At 39.0% G+C, this 16,799-nt stretch overlaps 1 protein-coding gene across 7 annotated transcripts in view; it reads right to left on the bottom strand.

Annotated features, from left to right (window-relative positions):
- The window catches only part of stk39 (serine threonine kinase 39), an 87,576-nt gene that overhangs the window by 52,182 nt on the left and 18,595 nt on the right, over positions 1–16,799 (bottom strand). For all 7 annotated transcript variants that reach the window (XM_054788423.1, XM_054788418.1, XM_054788420.1 and 4 more), the window contains 4 exons: positions 10,661–10,773; positions 10,410–10,518; positions 7,751–7,883; positions 2,542–2,597 (listed from right to left, as the gene is read on the bottom strand). In XM_054788423.1, coding sequence (XP_054644398.1) covers positions 2,542–2,597; positions 7,751–7,883; positions 10,410–10,518; positions 10,661–10,773 — 411 coding nt within the window. The remainder of the gene's footprint in view (positions 1–2,541; positions 2,598–7,750; positions 7,884–10,409; positions 10,519–10,660; positions 10,774–16,799) is intronic.

Genomic DNA, 16,799 nt, shown 5'->3' with positions numbered 1-16,799 from the left:
ATTAGTCAAGGACAACAAACTGAACACAAAATGCAGTTTTATATGAAACTTTCAATTATTAAAAGGAGAAAAAGTGATTGCCCATCAGTTAAAACATAACTGTGGTTTATCACACCTAAGTTTAATTTCTCTAGCAACACCCAGGCCTGATTACTGCCACACCTGTTCTCAATCAAGAAATCACTTAAATAGGACCTGCCTGACAAAGTGAAGTAGACCAAAAGATCCTCAAAAGCTAGACATAAACCGAGATCTAAAGAAATTCAGGAACAAATGAGAAAAAAAGTAATTGAGATCTATCAGTCTGGAAAAGCCATTTCTAAAGTTTTGGGACTGAACAGTGGTGAACCTTCCCAGGAGTGGCCGGCCAACCAAAATGACTGCCCACAACAACCCCACAACAACATCCAAAGAAGTGCAGGCCACACTTGCCTCAGTTAAGGTCAGTGTTCATGACTCCACCATAAGAAAGACACTGGGCAAAAAGGGCCTGCATGGCAGAGTTCCAAGGCCAAAACCACTGGTGAACAAAAAGAACATTTAGGCTTGTCTCAATTTTGCCAGAAAACATCTTGATCATCCCCAGGACCTTTGGGAAAATACTCTGTGGTCTGATGAAACAAACTTTTTGGAAGGTGTGTGGACTTTAATTCTGCTGTCTACCAAAAAATCCTGAAGGAGAATGTCCGGCCATCTGTTGGTGACCTCAAACTGAAACCAATTTGGGTTCTACAGCAGGACAATGATCCAAAACACACCAGCAAGTCCACATTTGAATGGCTGAAGAAAAACCAAATGAAGACTTTGGAGTGGCCTAGTCAAAGTCCTGATTGAATCCTGGTATGACCTTAAAAAGGCGTTTCATGCTGGAAAAACCCTCCAATGTGGCTGAATTACAAGAATTCTCCAAAGATGAGTGGGCCAAAATTCCTCCACAGCGCTATAAAAGACTCATTGCAAGTTCACAAACGCTTGATTGCAGTTGTTGCTGCTAAGGGTGATCCAACCAGTTATTAGGTTTAGGGGGCAATCACTTTTACACACAGGGCCATGTAGGTTTGGATTTTTTTCTCCCTTAATAATAAAAAGTTTTTGTATTCAATTGTGTTGTCATTGACTAATATTTAGATTTGAAGTCAGGAAGGGTGCAAACACTTTTTCACACCACTGGAAGTCAGGAGTGTCCAAAGGTTTTACCAGCGAGGGCCACATAGTGAAAAATGAAAGGACGCACCTTCCACAATGATATCCTGCATCTCAAGTCAAAAGTTTGCATTATAGTCTTATAATCTAAGACGGTGCTCTTGTACCCCAGGTATCTAATTATCTAATGTCAGTAAGGCAGGGGTGTCCAAAAGTTTTTCAGCGAGGACTACATAGTGGAAAAACGAAAGGATGCAACTTGGCCACTTGGATATTTTGTGAATGTAGATATGCTAAGAAGTTAAATATATTTCAAGAAAAAAATACCATGTCATATAGGTGAAAAACCTATTATTAGTATAAAATTCACTCTTTGCTTTTTTTCCATTTTTGCTGTTGTTTTTTTTTAATTTCCCAAATCTTTCAAATTTCTTCTAAAATAATCTTTGTAAATTTTATTTTCATAATATTATGACTTTATTCCCAACCTAATTTTCTCATAAATATAACTATCTTGTGTTTGTTTTTCATAATATTATGACTTTTTAAAAAATAATGTATTTTTTCGTTAACGTTTCAACTTTGTGCTACTAAAATGACACTGTTTTTCCTCATAATATTACGACTTTATTTTTGAAAAATTGCAACTTTTTGTCACATGACAATACAACTTTTTTCTCTGAATATTATATATTTTCACAACCAAAATTTTCCAAAAATTCCAACACTTATTCGTTGCTTTGTTTGTTTTTTCATAATATAATGCCTTAAAAAAGAACGATTTTTGTGATTTCAATTTTACGCAACCAAAATGAAGTTCTTTTCCTCATTACGACATCATACATAAAATTATGACTTTTTTCGTTAGATTTCAAATTTCTTCTCTTAATATTTTGAGTTATTCTTGTAAAATTACCACTGTTCCTTCCTTTTCTACTGTTTTTTTCCACCAACTATTTCTGTGTATTTCTGACTTTATTATATATAGTTTGACTTCATTCCCGTAACATAATTTTTCACAATCTAATTTTCCAAAAATTACAATTTTATTCATTGTTTTGTTTTTTTTCATATTATGACTCTTAAAAAATAACATCTTTCTTTAATATTTCACATTTATGCTACTAAAATGATGTTACTTTTCCTCATAATATTACGACATTATCCTCATAATATCATGACTTTTTCTCATTAATTTCAACTTATTTCTCTTAATATTTGGACTTTATTCTTGTAAAATTATTGCAGATTTTTTCAATTTTTGCTGGAGTTTTTTCTTGTTAAATTATATTTTGAGAATGTGCCATGGGCTGCACTTCGGACACCCCAGAGTTAAGTGTACTTAAGTGTATAAGTACATAAAGCCTAAAGGATACCAGTGCTACATGTTCAACACACCTGCAATCTGCACAGAGCCATCTTCTCCCAGTAGAATATTTCCAGCTTTCACATCTCTGAAAGCAACAAAACAGAAAGCAGTCAAACGACAAAGTCACGTGGCCATAGTATTGATTCTTCCATCCATGAGCACGCCACCGACAGTTCGCTGTCCAACCGGATTCTCTGAGGGGCCATTGAAAGGTCAAGCCTAGTTCCCAGTGACCTTGATATCCAGGAAGTTAATGTGACTGCTGCACACAGGCAGATCAATAAACACAGCAACATACATTTTTTAAAAGGGTATTTCCTTCAAACCTAAGTCACGGACTATCCTCCTCCAAGTAAGCAAGACTAGTTCCAAATGTGAAAATTCTAAACAGTTCATTAAATAAAATAAATAAATTGCAAATCAATTGTTATTTTGATGTAAAAAAAAAACAACCCTTTTTTAATGTTGTTTATGTTGTATAGTTGTTCAGATATTATTGATAATATTATTATTACATTGAGCTGTCACAAAAGCAAAAAAATATTTACGTCAGAGTGAAAGTTATGCTTGAAATGTATCTGTAAAAACTTGTTTTCTCCCTTTTCTACACTGTGTTCCAAATTATTATACAACTTATATTTTTCTCTGATTTTGCTAAATAGTCAATACAAATTGCAGTCATCATAATTTTGAAGTCATCAACCTTTAGAGAACAGTTTGAATGTCACTGAACAAACCTCCCAATGACAACAGTATGTTTTTTAAAAAATGCACTGTTCCACATTATTATGCACAAAAGAGTTTCAAAGCATTTCACTGGTTGTTAAGAACCAAAAATGGTCATTTGTTGAATTTGCAGAATAAGGAGGTCATATATCATAAAAGCTATTTCAATCACTAACATTTTAACATGCCAAGTTACATGCAGTGTTAAGTCAATTATTAGGTTCGGGGGGTATGCTGGACCCGATCCCAGCTGACTTCGGGCGACCAGAGTACCCGGAGAAAACCCACGCACGCACGGGGACAACATGCAAACCCCACACAGGAATGGCCAAGGGAGAATCAAACCCAGGTCTTCCCGATCTCCAGACTGTGACTGTGTGGGCAACATGCTAACCAATAGACCACCGTGTGACCCCCTTCTTTGATATGACCTTCACAATTCTTACATTGAACTTGTGAGTTTTTGGAGCTTTTGTGCTTGAATTTCTTAGCAAGATGTCAGAATAGCTTCCCACTGCTTCTGTTTTGTTGTAAACTGCATTCCACCCTCCATGCTCCATAGGTTCCCAATTGGGTTGAGATCAGGGCAAAAAGGGGGCCAAACCATGACTTTCTCTCCATTTATGCCAATGCCAGAGAGGTAGGCATTCTTTGCATCACGAGACGGTGCATTGCCATGCATGAAAGTCATTTTGCTACAGAAGGTCCAGTTCTTCATATTGTACCATGTAAGAAAGTAGTCAGTCAGAAACTCTACATACTTTCTGAGGTCACACCTTCAATGACCATAAAAGGGCCTACAAGCTGTCTCCCAATGATTCCAATCCAAAACTTGACTCAGCCACCTCCTTGCTGACATCACAGGATTGTTTGAAAATTAATCTTCATGTATTTGTTGGCCCACTGCAACCGATTCTGCTTGTGAATATTGGCCAAATAGTAGGTTTATGCATAACTGCAAGCCTCTGGAAGATCCCACAGCTTGAGGTTCATTGGACATCAGAGGCCCCAGCAGCTTCAAATACCTGTTTGCTGTTTTGTTATGGATTTTTAGCAAGTGCTCTCTTGATTCGATAAATTTGTCTGGCAGAAACCTCTGTCATTATGCCTTTTTCAGCACAATCCCGGCTGTCATCTGTATCAGCCACCGTACGAACGTTTTTTGTGAATTATTGAATGTTTTCATGCCTTGTCCTAGGCATTGCAATATTTAAGAGATTCTTTTTCTTTCCCATACTGCTTGACATCTGTGGCATGATTAATAATGTGGAACATCATTTTTAGGTTTTCTTTTAATTGGGCTCACCTGGCACACTACCATATTTTCACGACCATAAGGCACACTTAAAAGTCTTAAATTTTGTCCAAAATGGGTGGGGTGCCTTATAATGCAACGCTCCTTATGTGTGTACCGAGTTCCAAAATCTGTAAGTGTTGCTCTGTGACTTTGATGAGCGCTCAGCTCGACTGACTGGGAGCGTCTCCTGCCGACACGCTGCCCGACACGCTGCTTATATAGAGGAAACGACGTGACTGAGGACGCAAAAGGCACGCCCCCCGTAGATATATGGGTATATTTTATGAAATGGCGCCATCTATCGATCTGGGCAAGGACTACCGTGGCGCAGCAACATCCAGCCGATTACAAAGAAAGATGGCCATCTTCCGTTCCTACTGCAGTAAAAACATTGCAGACAAACACATCCAGCCCAACTACATCACCAACATGGACGACGTGCCACTCACTTTCGACATCCCGGTGAACCACATTGTAGAGAAGGGGACCAGCACGATAGATACACACAAGGGGGCACGTTGTGCTTAGTTGCCAAGGTAATGGACAGAAACTGTCACCTGTGGTGATTTTTAAGAGGAAGACGCTGCCTCAAGTAAGGTTTCCAGCCGGACCAATCAAAGGGGCTGGAAGGACGAGGAGAAAATGGCTGAGTGGCTGAGTGACGTGTACGGAAAGAGACCGGATGTTTTTTTCCCCACGCGTCACCGTCCCTGTGTATCTGACTCCATGCACGCCCATCTCAGAGCCGCTGTGAAAAACCAAGTGGAGCAAATTCACTTGGAGTTTAACATCATTCCGGGAGGCTTGCCGAAGGAACGCCAACCGCTGGACATCGGTGTAAACGCGGCGTTTAAAGTGAAGTTGCGAGCGGCGTGGGAGCGATGGATGATAGCTAGCGAACACAGCTTCACTAAGACTGGGAGGCAGCGCCGTGCGAGTTACGCCACAATTTGTGAATGGATTGTGTATGCTTGGGCTAACGTGTCTGATGCACTGTTGTTTGAGCTTTCGCAAAAGCCAGCATCATTTCTGAGGCGCCGCACGGCAACGAGATTGACTCTGACAATGACGACAGGGAACCTGGCGTGTTTGATGGAGAACTTGCCCCGCTGCTCATTTGGGATACAGAGGATGAGGACTTTGATGGATTTGTGGATGCGGATTGATCAAAAATAACGTGAGTACATTGTTAAATAGTTCAATAAAGTACAACCCAACTCAGTTTTGCTCCCGCTGGCTTTTTAAAAACATACAGGAGGGGAGACTGGGGACAGTTGCAACAGGGGACGGTTGCAACAAGCCTTATTTGTCTAATCAGTAACATGCTAGAGTGATGACACACATACTGCACGTGCTCAGTTAGACCCTCTATTCGCCAAGAAGAAAGCGACGATATTGCGCATCTGGTCCAGCTTCTATCAAGACAAAGTTGTTTTGGAGGTATGAAAGTAGCTTTTTTCACGAGCTGTATTTTTGTCATACGATCCTAATATTTTGTATGAATTACTCCAAACCTACCTGGTTTGAATCACTGTTTTGTTGACTATTCAGCAACATTGCTTACATTTGTCAATGTCACTGTGGCTAGTTGGCACATGGTGTTTTGTCGTGACTGATACTATGGGGACGGTTGCAACTGTTGCAACTGTCCCCATGCTAATATCAAAATAGACCACACTAGGCACAATTAATATATTTTACTGCTCATGATGGGCAGAAAAGGGAATCATAATAAGAAATTAATGCTAATGATAAACAAAATAATTCCCCAAATAACTTGTTGAGCAAAAATGAGCAATTAGTTATTGTTGTATGTGTTGTGCTTTGGAACAAACTAAATAAATCTTCCTGTGAAAACAATCATATAAACTTGTCATATAGTAAATAAATCATCTAAATATAGAAATTGTAGTGTTTGTTTTCAGTATGCCAAGAGTGAGGAAGCGAGTCACTAACAGAGGGGTTCCCCTCAGTATTTTGGAGGAAGAAGAGGAAGAAGATGTCTGTTTTTTTTCTGTGAGCTAGCAGAAATGTTCTGGGTTCTGCAGAATTGTTCAGAAGCTGCTGGAATAGTTCACAAGACAACAGATTTGTTGGGGAAGAGGCGAGTGTTGTAATTTTATTTTTTAAGAATTTGTGTGCCTTTAACAAAACTTAAAAATCAAACTTTATATTCACTGGAGTTTTAAAACAATGTGAATTTTCTTCACTAAAACTGTTCACTGTTTGATCACATGTTTAATAAATGTTTTTTGCACTCCAAGTTATTCTATAAAGTTTTTATAGCTTCTGTAACATTTGCAACTGTTCCCAGGTTTGGGGTCAGTAGCAACGTCTGAATTTTTTTTATTCAAATAAATATTGTGATTGATATGTTATATGTAGCCATCTTTAAATGGTATGGCTATTTAGCAGACAGATGTAGCTTTACTATGTAAAGATTTGGTGTGCCTAGTCTGAATAATCTCTGAGTAATTGAGAGTAATGTAAAAAGCGTTGCAACTGTCCCCAGTCTCCCCTACAATAGCATGCATGCTAGCGTATTGTAACATCGCTGGGAGCACTTCCTGTTCCCCAGCGTGCTTTGCGGTAGTGTTTTGGTGCAAATGCTCTTAAAGTTACATGTTTGAGCTACATAGTGGGTTTGATGAGAATGAGAGTTCTGTTCTTGCACTGTCGCTTCCTCACTGACTTCTGAGCGACACGGTATGTTTTCACGGCCATAAGGTGCACCTTATGGCCGTGAAAATACGGTAATTATGAAAGTTGTCCGAGATTGATATCGGTAATCCAAAGAGCCCCAAGACACAATGCCATCCATGAATTTAATTGAAAAAAACAAAAATTTAGGTTTCTGATACTAAAATCCTATTTTGCATAATAATTTGGAACACAGTGTAGTTGTCAACTGATATTTTCCTGAAACTTGCCTACGTTCTACTGCTGATTACTAAAGAACAGAAAAAGAAAGAAACAAACTTTTTTTCTAATGAAAGATGTGAGTCTAATCTTTCTTTTAGTAGGTTATATCTTTATATAGCCATCGAACGCCTTATTCTGTGTAACATTAAAGATCAGTCAAAATCCTCTAAAATGGCCGGTACTGAAGGGGTTGCCTTTTGAAAAATGGCTGGAATTGAAAGAGTTCATAGGACGAGTTGTTATTCATAGTAAGTTAGGCCACTCAGGGCAAAACAAAGAGTGAAATGTGTTACCGGTGAATCTGTCCGTTCCTGTGCAAGTAGTCCAGGCCCTCCAGGACTTCTTTTAGGATGGTGGCAATGATTGGCTCATCCAGATTCCTATCCTCCTCTTTGCTTGTGTGCTTGATAACATCCAGCATGGAGCCTAAAACAAACAAAAACACCATCATTCTGAATGTATCTTTAAAATTTCTTCATTGTTGTGGTTGAAGCTTGCAGTGGCGTGGAACTGCACTGCATCATAATGACAGCTCTTTCTAACATATGGTCACAACTAGAGTTGGACAATATTTTTTGTTTCAAGCCAATACTGATAACTTTCTGTTTCTCCAAACCAATATCAATAACTTCTTTTATATCCGTTTGTTCCAGTTCTTGTTGTTTTAATTTTTAACCTCCTGTTCTGTACAGTAGTATCTGCAGTGGCTGTTGTCTCATCAATGTAACATTACCGCCACCTGGCAACCAGTGTACTATATATCATCACAACATCTTTGAATGCATCTTCTGAAAGCCTTACATTTGTATTTTACTTCATTTAGCCATTTTAATGCTTGAAAATACTTCATTTCGGCAAAAATATAAACAATTTGCTTCAATTTGCACTTTTACAATAATTATAGGCTGTATTCAACCACAAAACAGCAAAGATTTATTAATTCATGCTTTTTAAAACTCTAAAAGTGAAGCCGCAAAATTCAAAGTGGTGAAGTATTACTGTACAAGTTTCAAAATGCAAAATCTCAGCGATTGAGAATAAAACATTATCAGTTAAGTATTTGTTTTACGAATTAAAATTTTGTCCAATTTAGCATTCTAGCATTTTTTTTTTTGATGATGATGTATGATTTTATAAAGCATAATGAAAGGCTATACAGGAATTGAACTGACAAGTTCTGGGTTGGGAATGAAGCATTTTACCACCTGTGCCATATGACTAGAGTTGGGCATCGAGCATGGATGGGAAGCGGGAACATTTTGAATCTCCCGGGATCGTTCATTTTTTTAAATTTCGATGCCTACTTTTGGTGATTGACCAGCCCGCCGACTGGAAAAAATGGCCACATAACACCAACGAAGAAGAAGCGTCAGGAAACGTTTGTGTTCGTCCATTTCAAACGTGGACAGTGTGTGACGGCGCTCAAAAGTCTGGCTCAAATCCTGCAAGAAAAATGAACGGTTGGTGCAGTGCACCATTTGCAACGCCATCTTATCTTTTGTAGGGCTGCAACTAACGATTATTTTAATCGTTTTTTTTCTAGGATTTTTACAGTACATTTTTAAATGAAACAATCGATTATCAAAATAGTTGTCGATTAATTGGATAATCGATGAATCATGGATTCATCAATTAATTAATCTTTTTCATAGGATATAGCCAATAGAAGGGGCGCAACCAGAAATTGTGGGCCCCCTGAAAAAAAAGAAAAAATTACATTGGGACCGCCCCATTTTTATTTTTTTAATAATTACCTATTTTTTGGGCCCCTTGGCAGTCAGGGGACCTTGGAATTGTCCTAACATTTCCCTCTCATATGGCACCTCCTGGCCAATAGCAATCATTATAAATAAATTTAAAAATCTATGTGACCGATATCGGCCGATTTCACTCATGGATAATCAGTATTGGAATCAGCAGCATAAAACCCTGATGGAAGCATCCTTAGTATCAACATATACATATTAGGAGTGTGACAATATCTCGATATGGCGATATATGGCGATATTTTATCTCCCGATCGATTATCGATATGCGCCCGCCAAGTATCGCTAATTTTGATTTACATACGTTCGCTATAAACTGCCTCACTCATTATTAGTAGTTCCATTTGCGCAATTCCTTGGCGGTCCACTAGGGGGCCACCGCGCGGGAGCGGCGGAAAAGTGGGCGGAAGTCGGCAAGCGAAGTAAACACACAACAAGAGAGAAATGGCGGACATGAGCGGAAAACGGTTGAAAGATGCACCGGCAGCCTACAAGTCAAAAGTGTGGATTCATTTCGGGTTTTACAGTACTGAAGGTGGAACAAAGCTGGAGAAGGACTTTGCTACAGGCAAGAACTGTTTCACAAACGTTACGTATACTGGAAACACAACGAACATGCGCAGCCACTTGCAGCGCCATCACCCAGAGCTAGTAAGCCAAAAAGCCGTGGCCAGACCACCGTGGGGGCTCTACTTCAAGCAAAACTCCCTTGCAACTCCCCCAGGTCGAAGTCGATCACTCACGGCATATCTGTGTATATTTGCAAGGACCCGGGGCCATACAGTGTTTTGGAGAATGATGGGTTTCGCTTTTTGATACGCACTTTGGAACCACGCTACGAAATATCAAGTCGAAAACATTTCACCAAAAGCTTTGTTTATAAAATTTTGTTGGTTCCCTCAAAATGTGCAGCTAGATGCCTTACAGTAAATTTGCACTTTACAGCAGTGTTACACAGAAATTATGTCACTGTTTATAAAATCTGTTTATCTGTTTTTCTCTTTTAATAGTAGTATCGCAGATTATCGTAGATTGATTTCCTGACCAATATATTGATAATCGCTGTATCGCCATTTTGTGAGATAATCGTTATCGTGAGCCTTGTATCGCGTATCGTGAGGAACCCAGATGTTCCCACCCCTATTACATATTGTGTAAGTGTTGGGTGATGGCAAGAGAAGCTTACCTCCGCTCAAAAGCTTCATGACTAACCACAGCTCATCCTTCACAACGAAGGAAGTGTAGTAGGTGACAACATTGGGATGGTTGCATTGGCTCATTGCTTGGATTTCTTTCTGTTGGGCAAAAAGAAAGATACTTCATGTACATATTAGTACCAGCAACAAGCGGGTGTGTACTTTTGCATACAAGCTTTCCACTTGAAGAATCACCATGAATCAGAGGGTGCGAAACCTAACCCTTATTTATGCTCCTCACCAATAACTCGTCCATGCTGGTTTGGCATTTTTCCAGGTTGATCCTCTTGATGGCGACGCGCTCTTGTCTGGGGGTGCAAAGAGCTGCCTGCACCACCGCTGTGGCCCCGCTGCCTGCAAGCCCAAACACCACACAACTTATTACACACCACCAGTGCTCGCTACATTACTCTTTAAAAAGTCATTCGTTACTGTCCCAAAAAAGTAATGAAATTACTGAGTGTTCTACTCCCACCAACATTACTAGATCAGCAGATAGATAACACTTTCAAATTAAAGACTTTGCAGTAGTGATGGGCGATACCACTGAGTTTGTTTCCAATCTGATACTGAGTAAAATTCAGGCTGGTATCGACAATAGCGATCTGATAATTTGAGCAAATTTACCTAATGTGTCTGGTAAATTTAAAAAGTTGTATTTCATATCATACATGATGAATACAAAACATTTTCTTAATTTATTAATTAATAACGATAATGTATTAATTAAATACATAATTTATAAAAATTAAAGCCTGCAGTATACTGAGGCAGTGGGTGATTTATAATATAGCCAAGATGTGAAACGGGTATTTTAAACAACAAATAAGTAAAAATAATAACCCCATTAGAATGAATGATTCATTATTAAGAACTACTATAAACATTTTATTCACAATTCACCGTTTCACCATCATCATTTCAACAGACACACATTACCTAAAATGACTTAAAATTATTGATATTTTGATTTGAGAATCAATTTTAGAGCATGAAGCGCTGGTCGATATTTCAGTATCGACCCGCACATCACTACTTGCCTTGACTTGAAGCACTGTAAAACTAAACATACAAAAATCAAGTACAGTGTTCCTTCGCTCTATCGTGGTTCACCTTTCACGGATTCACTGTTTTGTGGATTTTTTTTTTTATTACAGCATATGAACGCTGTTACAGGCGGAGCCTGGCCCTGTAAGAAGAATTGCATTGTGGGAAGTTGAGTGTCTCTCTCTTCCCCCTCTTGTCTGTTTGCACCGCCCACTGTTTTCTGTGTCCTGATTGGCTGTAGACCAGGGGTCACCAACGTGGTGCCTGCGGGCACCAGGTAGCCCCCCACAACCACATGAGGTGCCCGCAAGCCTGCTTTTCATTCAGGTTTTCACTTAATAATGAAAGAACAGTAGAAAGAAATGCATTCTGAAATACAAAATGTGAGCTGTGGACACCAGCATTTTGTTAACGTTCTGGTAAAACAAGCATATTCGCTTTGTTTGGGTTTAAAATAAGCTCTGAAAATAAATGTTACAAGAATGAGTAGCTCTTAGCCATTTTCATTTTGTAAAAGTAGCTCTCACAAAGAAAAACGTTGGTGACCCCTGCTGTAGACCTTTGTCAGTCACTCTGCTTTGTTCTGCCGTGTCTCCTGTGTCATCGCTAGCTTGCTAGCTTGTAAATCAATCTTCAGTTTGAAGAAGAAAAGTACGTACATTTCCTCTTAGCTATTATAGAGCTATATAAACGTATCAATTCTGGACATACATTTAATCAGAGGAATTTTACACGATCGAAAATATCTGAGAGATCGGCAGTGCAAAAGCCTTAAATTATCAATCATAAATCTACATTTCAATCATACTTACAGGTGAAATGTTCGTCCACAGCCTTTGAACAGGCGATTTGTGCAGTTACACATGCACATGCAGGCATCTTAAGGCAAATTTGTGTCCAATCCGAATTAATAAAAAGTTCACCACCAATGCAAAAGCTTGTCCGAGAAGTGTTTCTTGCGAGTCGCAATATGGCGGCCGTGTGGCTTCACAAGTCATCGCCAATGAGCTATCCAGATATATAATACAGATCAGTGCCATATACATACTAACGATTGGCATTAGCAAAATTTAGACCAACTTTAAACACCTCCAATATGATGTACATCCCATTTTAGCATATAGTTGATGTATAAAACACATACCAATGTACAACACACTAACAGGCAAACACTTCCTCAGGCTCCACAAGAGAACTGGCCATTCTCAATAGTGAGTACTACTACTACTATGGAAATGCCTTTAGGACAAACTGAATAATTATACATGCACACTTGCAAACGAGACCCAAAAACATAAGAAACAAGTTAATACAATTAGGCAACACACTTAGCACAGAGCTTGTGACCTGCAATTTTCTACCAAACGGGGGGCAGTGAGCAAGCATGAGTAACCACAACTCTCACTGACTAGCTCAGGGGTGTCCAAAGTGCGGCCCGGGGGCCATTTGCGGCATGCGGCAAGAAAACAAAACTTTTTTTAAGAATAAAGTCAACATATTTTGAGTGATGAGGGAATTACAACATCATACCTATAAAAGATGAAAAATAGCTCCGATAACCATAATAATTTAAAAAAATACTCCAATGAAGCGAGATTACTCGTACTGTGCAGGTGAGCAAATCAAGCGCTGCATTTTTCCTCCTGCCTGTGACGTTAGTGGCCTGTCGTAACTCCCATTGAGCTCACTTGTAAACAAACATTCATGTTCCGAGAAAGAACCCAATGCTCCACGATGAGGGGGGGGAAAAAAAGAAAAAACATCGAGCACACACTAAAAAAAAAAAAAACCTCATCAGCCACCTGAAATGCCAGCACCACGACGTTTGAAAGGTGCAAAAGGTTTGTCAGAGACCTCTGTGGCGTCCCACTGGCTGCTCAGAGCGTGGGCCTGAATATAGTGCACTTTGCTGGGCCACAGCAGGTGGCTCCCTCCGCTCTATACTCTGGTTCTGTTACTGGAAACCAATAACAGCGTTACTTACCAACACTGCACATCACACATCTGAAAGACAAAGGTGACCTTTGTGCTCGTTTTCACCTGACTTCTCGTGTTTTTCGCTTGTTTTGTTCCTGCACGCCTGAAACATACAACAAACACCATGACTGACTGTTCTCTGCACCTTGTGCTGTGTTTTTACCACAGGAGCTGGGTTTTTGTTTACGAGTCATGGTGGTTCGTTAAAAATCAGGCCACGTTGAAGTGGTGACATTATTCACACCGAGAGACAATTTTGACACATGGCTTGTCGACTGCGAGTGACAGATAAGCAGAAGTTGACAACACACGAGATCACAGTGGCTAGCAGCTGATTGTGAGAACTGAGGTGCACGCCTGTGACTGCGTGTGTGTGTGTGTGTGTGTGTGTGTGTATGGTTGATGTCCCAGAGACGCAGTGGACAGCTGTGTATTTGTGTGTTTCTTATCTAGAAAGATAAGACATTGCAGCTCATCTGTGAGGGTGAATGCCAAGAATATTCAGACAATTTCCATTTGTGCTTCTGGTTTGCATTTGCTCCAAGTTATATCACTTTTGTTAAATTGCAGAAATAACTTACCACTCAAATAAGTTCGTAATGTGTCAAAAGAAAAATAGAACAGTATGGTTACGATTGTAGTCTTAGTTTGCAGTGCTGTTGAGAGGTGGTTCTAATTCAGGTATGTCCAAAGTGCAGCCTGGGGGCCATTTGCGGCACGCAGATGTTTCATTTACAAGAAGTACAAGAAGAAAATTTACAAAAAGTTGAAATAATTGGGAAAATAAAAAATAAAAAAAAATGCATAAGTCATTCCGAGAATCAAGTCTTGGTCACTGGGTCCCGCCAGTCCAGTTCTGGTAGGATTTCTGTGACGAGGAACGTAGTTCCGCTTAATTGCTGGGTCATTTAAGTGAAGAGTTTGGCTTCTCAAAACAATATGCGTTCAAAAGAGCAATACATTTGCATCATTAAAATGCCTACTCGAAAAAAAAGACCTTGCACATCGCTCTGCGTTATATTTGTCTCCCGCTAGATCCCTGCGCACTGTCGCCTCTCCATTCTTGTGTATGTGACGAGGACGCTCGCATCTTCCGCCGCGACGGAGCGCCACGGCCATCTTGTTTATGTGTGTGTTCCACAGCGGAAAAAGATGCTAGCGTCACATCCAAAGTTAAGTCCAACTTTAAGCCTTTCAAGCTCCTGGATTGGAACTTCAGGGCAAGATAATAGGTATGAAGGATACATATTCACTTTAATATCTATCTGCCGGAGGAAATTTTGTTAAAAACTGACGGTGCTAAATATGTTAATTTTGCCCCGGACTTACTGTTTGCATGCAGTTAGTAGTGTGGCGTGTGTAGTGAGGCCTACATGAAATGACACTTGATTTTCTTCCCTGGACTTTTTGGTGATCAAAAAAATGGAAACAGCTACTCTGTTGACTTTTAAAACAAACGTCACAGCCTACGTTATTATCTATTTTGTCATACGGTTGTACTTGCCAAGGTCCGTGGGTCGATCACAGCTTTTGTCTAGACTCTTTGTTAAAGCAATGGGAACCAAAGGCACTAGTATTTCCCGCTATGAAATTTGCTATAACTTCTTTAATACTTGGGGTAGAGAAGTGAATGAGGTATCAAATTAAAGTTCGAGTTATGTTTTAGCGGATATAATTAATCAAAGACTTGATTTAATTCAATCTGTTATTTCATTCATTGTTAATTCAACCTGAAGTGTTGGTTGCACTTGATTCAAATAAAATGTGAATGTATTTGCCACTGTTGTTTACTAGTTTGTTTGATATTCATAATTAATTTATACCTGATTGCATTACCAAAAACAATGGGAATGTAGGAAACTTCACCCAGGTATTAGTTTCACAGTCAGATTGGTTGAATATTTGGCTAAAAAAGTTACTCAATCGATTTAAAGTTACTGAATTGTTTCAGATAATATCGTTTTAAATGAACCAATATTGTCCTTGAATCATATCGCAACCACGAATCGTGATACAAGTCAAACGGTTTTTAAATCAAATCGTTAGACCCGTAGTTGTTGCAATAGTAATATAGGCCTGGCGATCCTTCTGACTTTTTGGGTTTCACGTAGGAGACGTCAAAAAAGCTACCATTTGGATCTCTTGTTTGTAGCGGCCAAGCATCGCTTTTTGATCCTTCGATGTCAGCTCTTTCTATCATTGGGAAGAATTCACCAAGCAGTGGATTGTTCACCGACTAATAGGGAACAGGAGCTGGGTTTAGAACAGGGGTGCCCATTATGTCGATTGCGAGCTATCGGTAGACCGCCAAGGTAGTTTGGGTCGATCGCGTAAACATTACTTTGCAGAAGTCATATGACGTCAGCCAGCTGACATTAAGCTCCCCTCCTGACCGCGGCATTTCACACGACACACTTTAATCTTTATTATTCTGATTACTGATAAACTAACTCAGCGGTAAGATGCTGATATCTATAACAAAAATTATCTGTTCACTTGTCGCGGCTAGTTATGTAGAAAAAAAGTGTATTGTTTGATGGCTTTGCTTCGCATCATGTAACTCCATTACAGAAATCTGTGTTTTCTACACGTCCACTTCTTAAACTATCTATAACTTAATCTATTGCATTTTCAATTCTTGTGTATCGGTAATGTTTGATAGCAAATGCTAACTGGATGCAATACATGAACTGTGTGTCCTATTTTGACTGACATACAGTATTACAAGTATTCAGATTATGTACACAACTATTGAGGAATTATCTTTGACATATTGAATAGAATTATGACATCTACTTTGATTACCTGTAAACTTTGAAAATGTGAATGTGAAATACTAATCATTAATATTTACAATACTATTTCAAAGTTTACGGGTTAGATTTTAAATATGTTTTATAGAAAGAGGTAAATAATTCTGACTTGTAACTTGCATGCTGAAAAAGTGCGTGCATCCCTGATACACATTTATAACGTACATAAATACGTACTCATTTTTTTAAATATAGTAAATATATATATTTTCTATATTTATAGTAGGAGGTAGATCGTTGGGACTTGGTCATTTTAAAAGTAGCTCGCAGGCTGAAAATGTGAGCATCCCTGGTTTAGATCGTCGTGAGACAGGTTAGTTTGCCCTACTGATGTGTTGTTGCAATAGTAATTCGTTCTTTCTTGCTTGTAACATCAAAACAAAAAAAAGACAAAAGAGAAGCGATCAAAAAAGTTCATTTGTATCTCTAAAACATGCTTTGCTTTCATGTTTGCTCACTTTTTGTCTCCCAGAAAGTCTAGAAAAATGACATGCACATGCGTCATTATCTATTATACAAATTAGCCTTTAAAACTGTGCTAAT

The sequence above is a fragment of the Dunckerocampus dactyliophorus genome, chromosome 9 (assembly GCF_027744805.1).
Source record: "Dunckerocampus dactyliophorus isolate RoL2022-P2 chromosome 9, RoL_Ddac_1.1, whole genome shotgun sequence".
Lineage (NCBI taxonomy): Eukaryota > Metazoa > Chordata > Actinopteri > Syngnathiformes > Syngnathidae > Dunckerocampus > Dunckerocampus dactyliophorus.
This window is presented reverse-complemented; position numbering and strand designations above follow the sequence as displayed.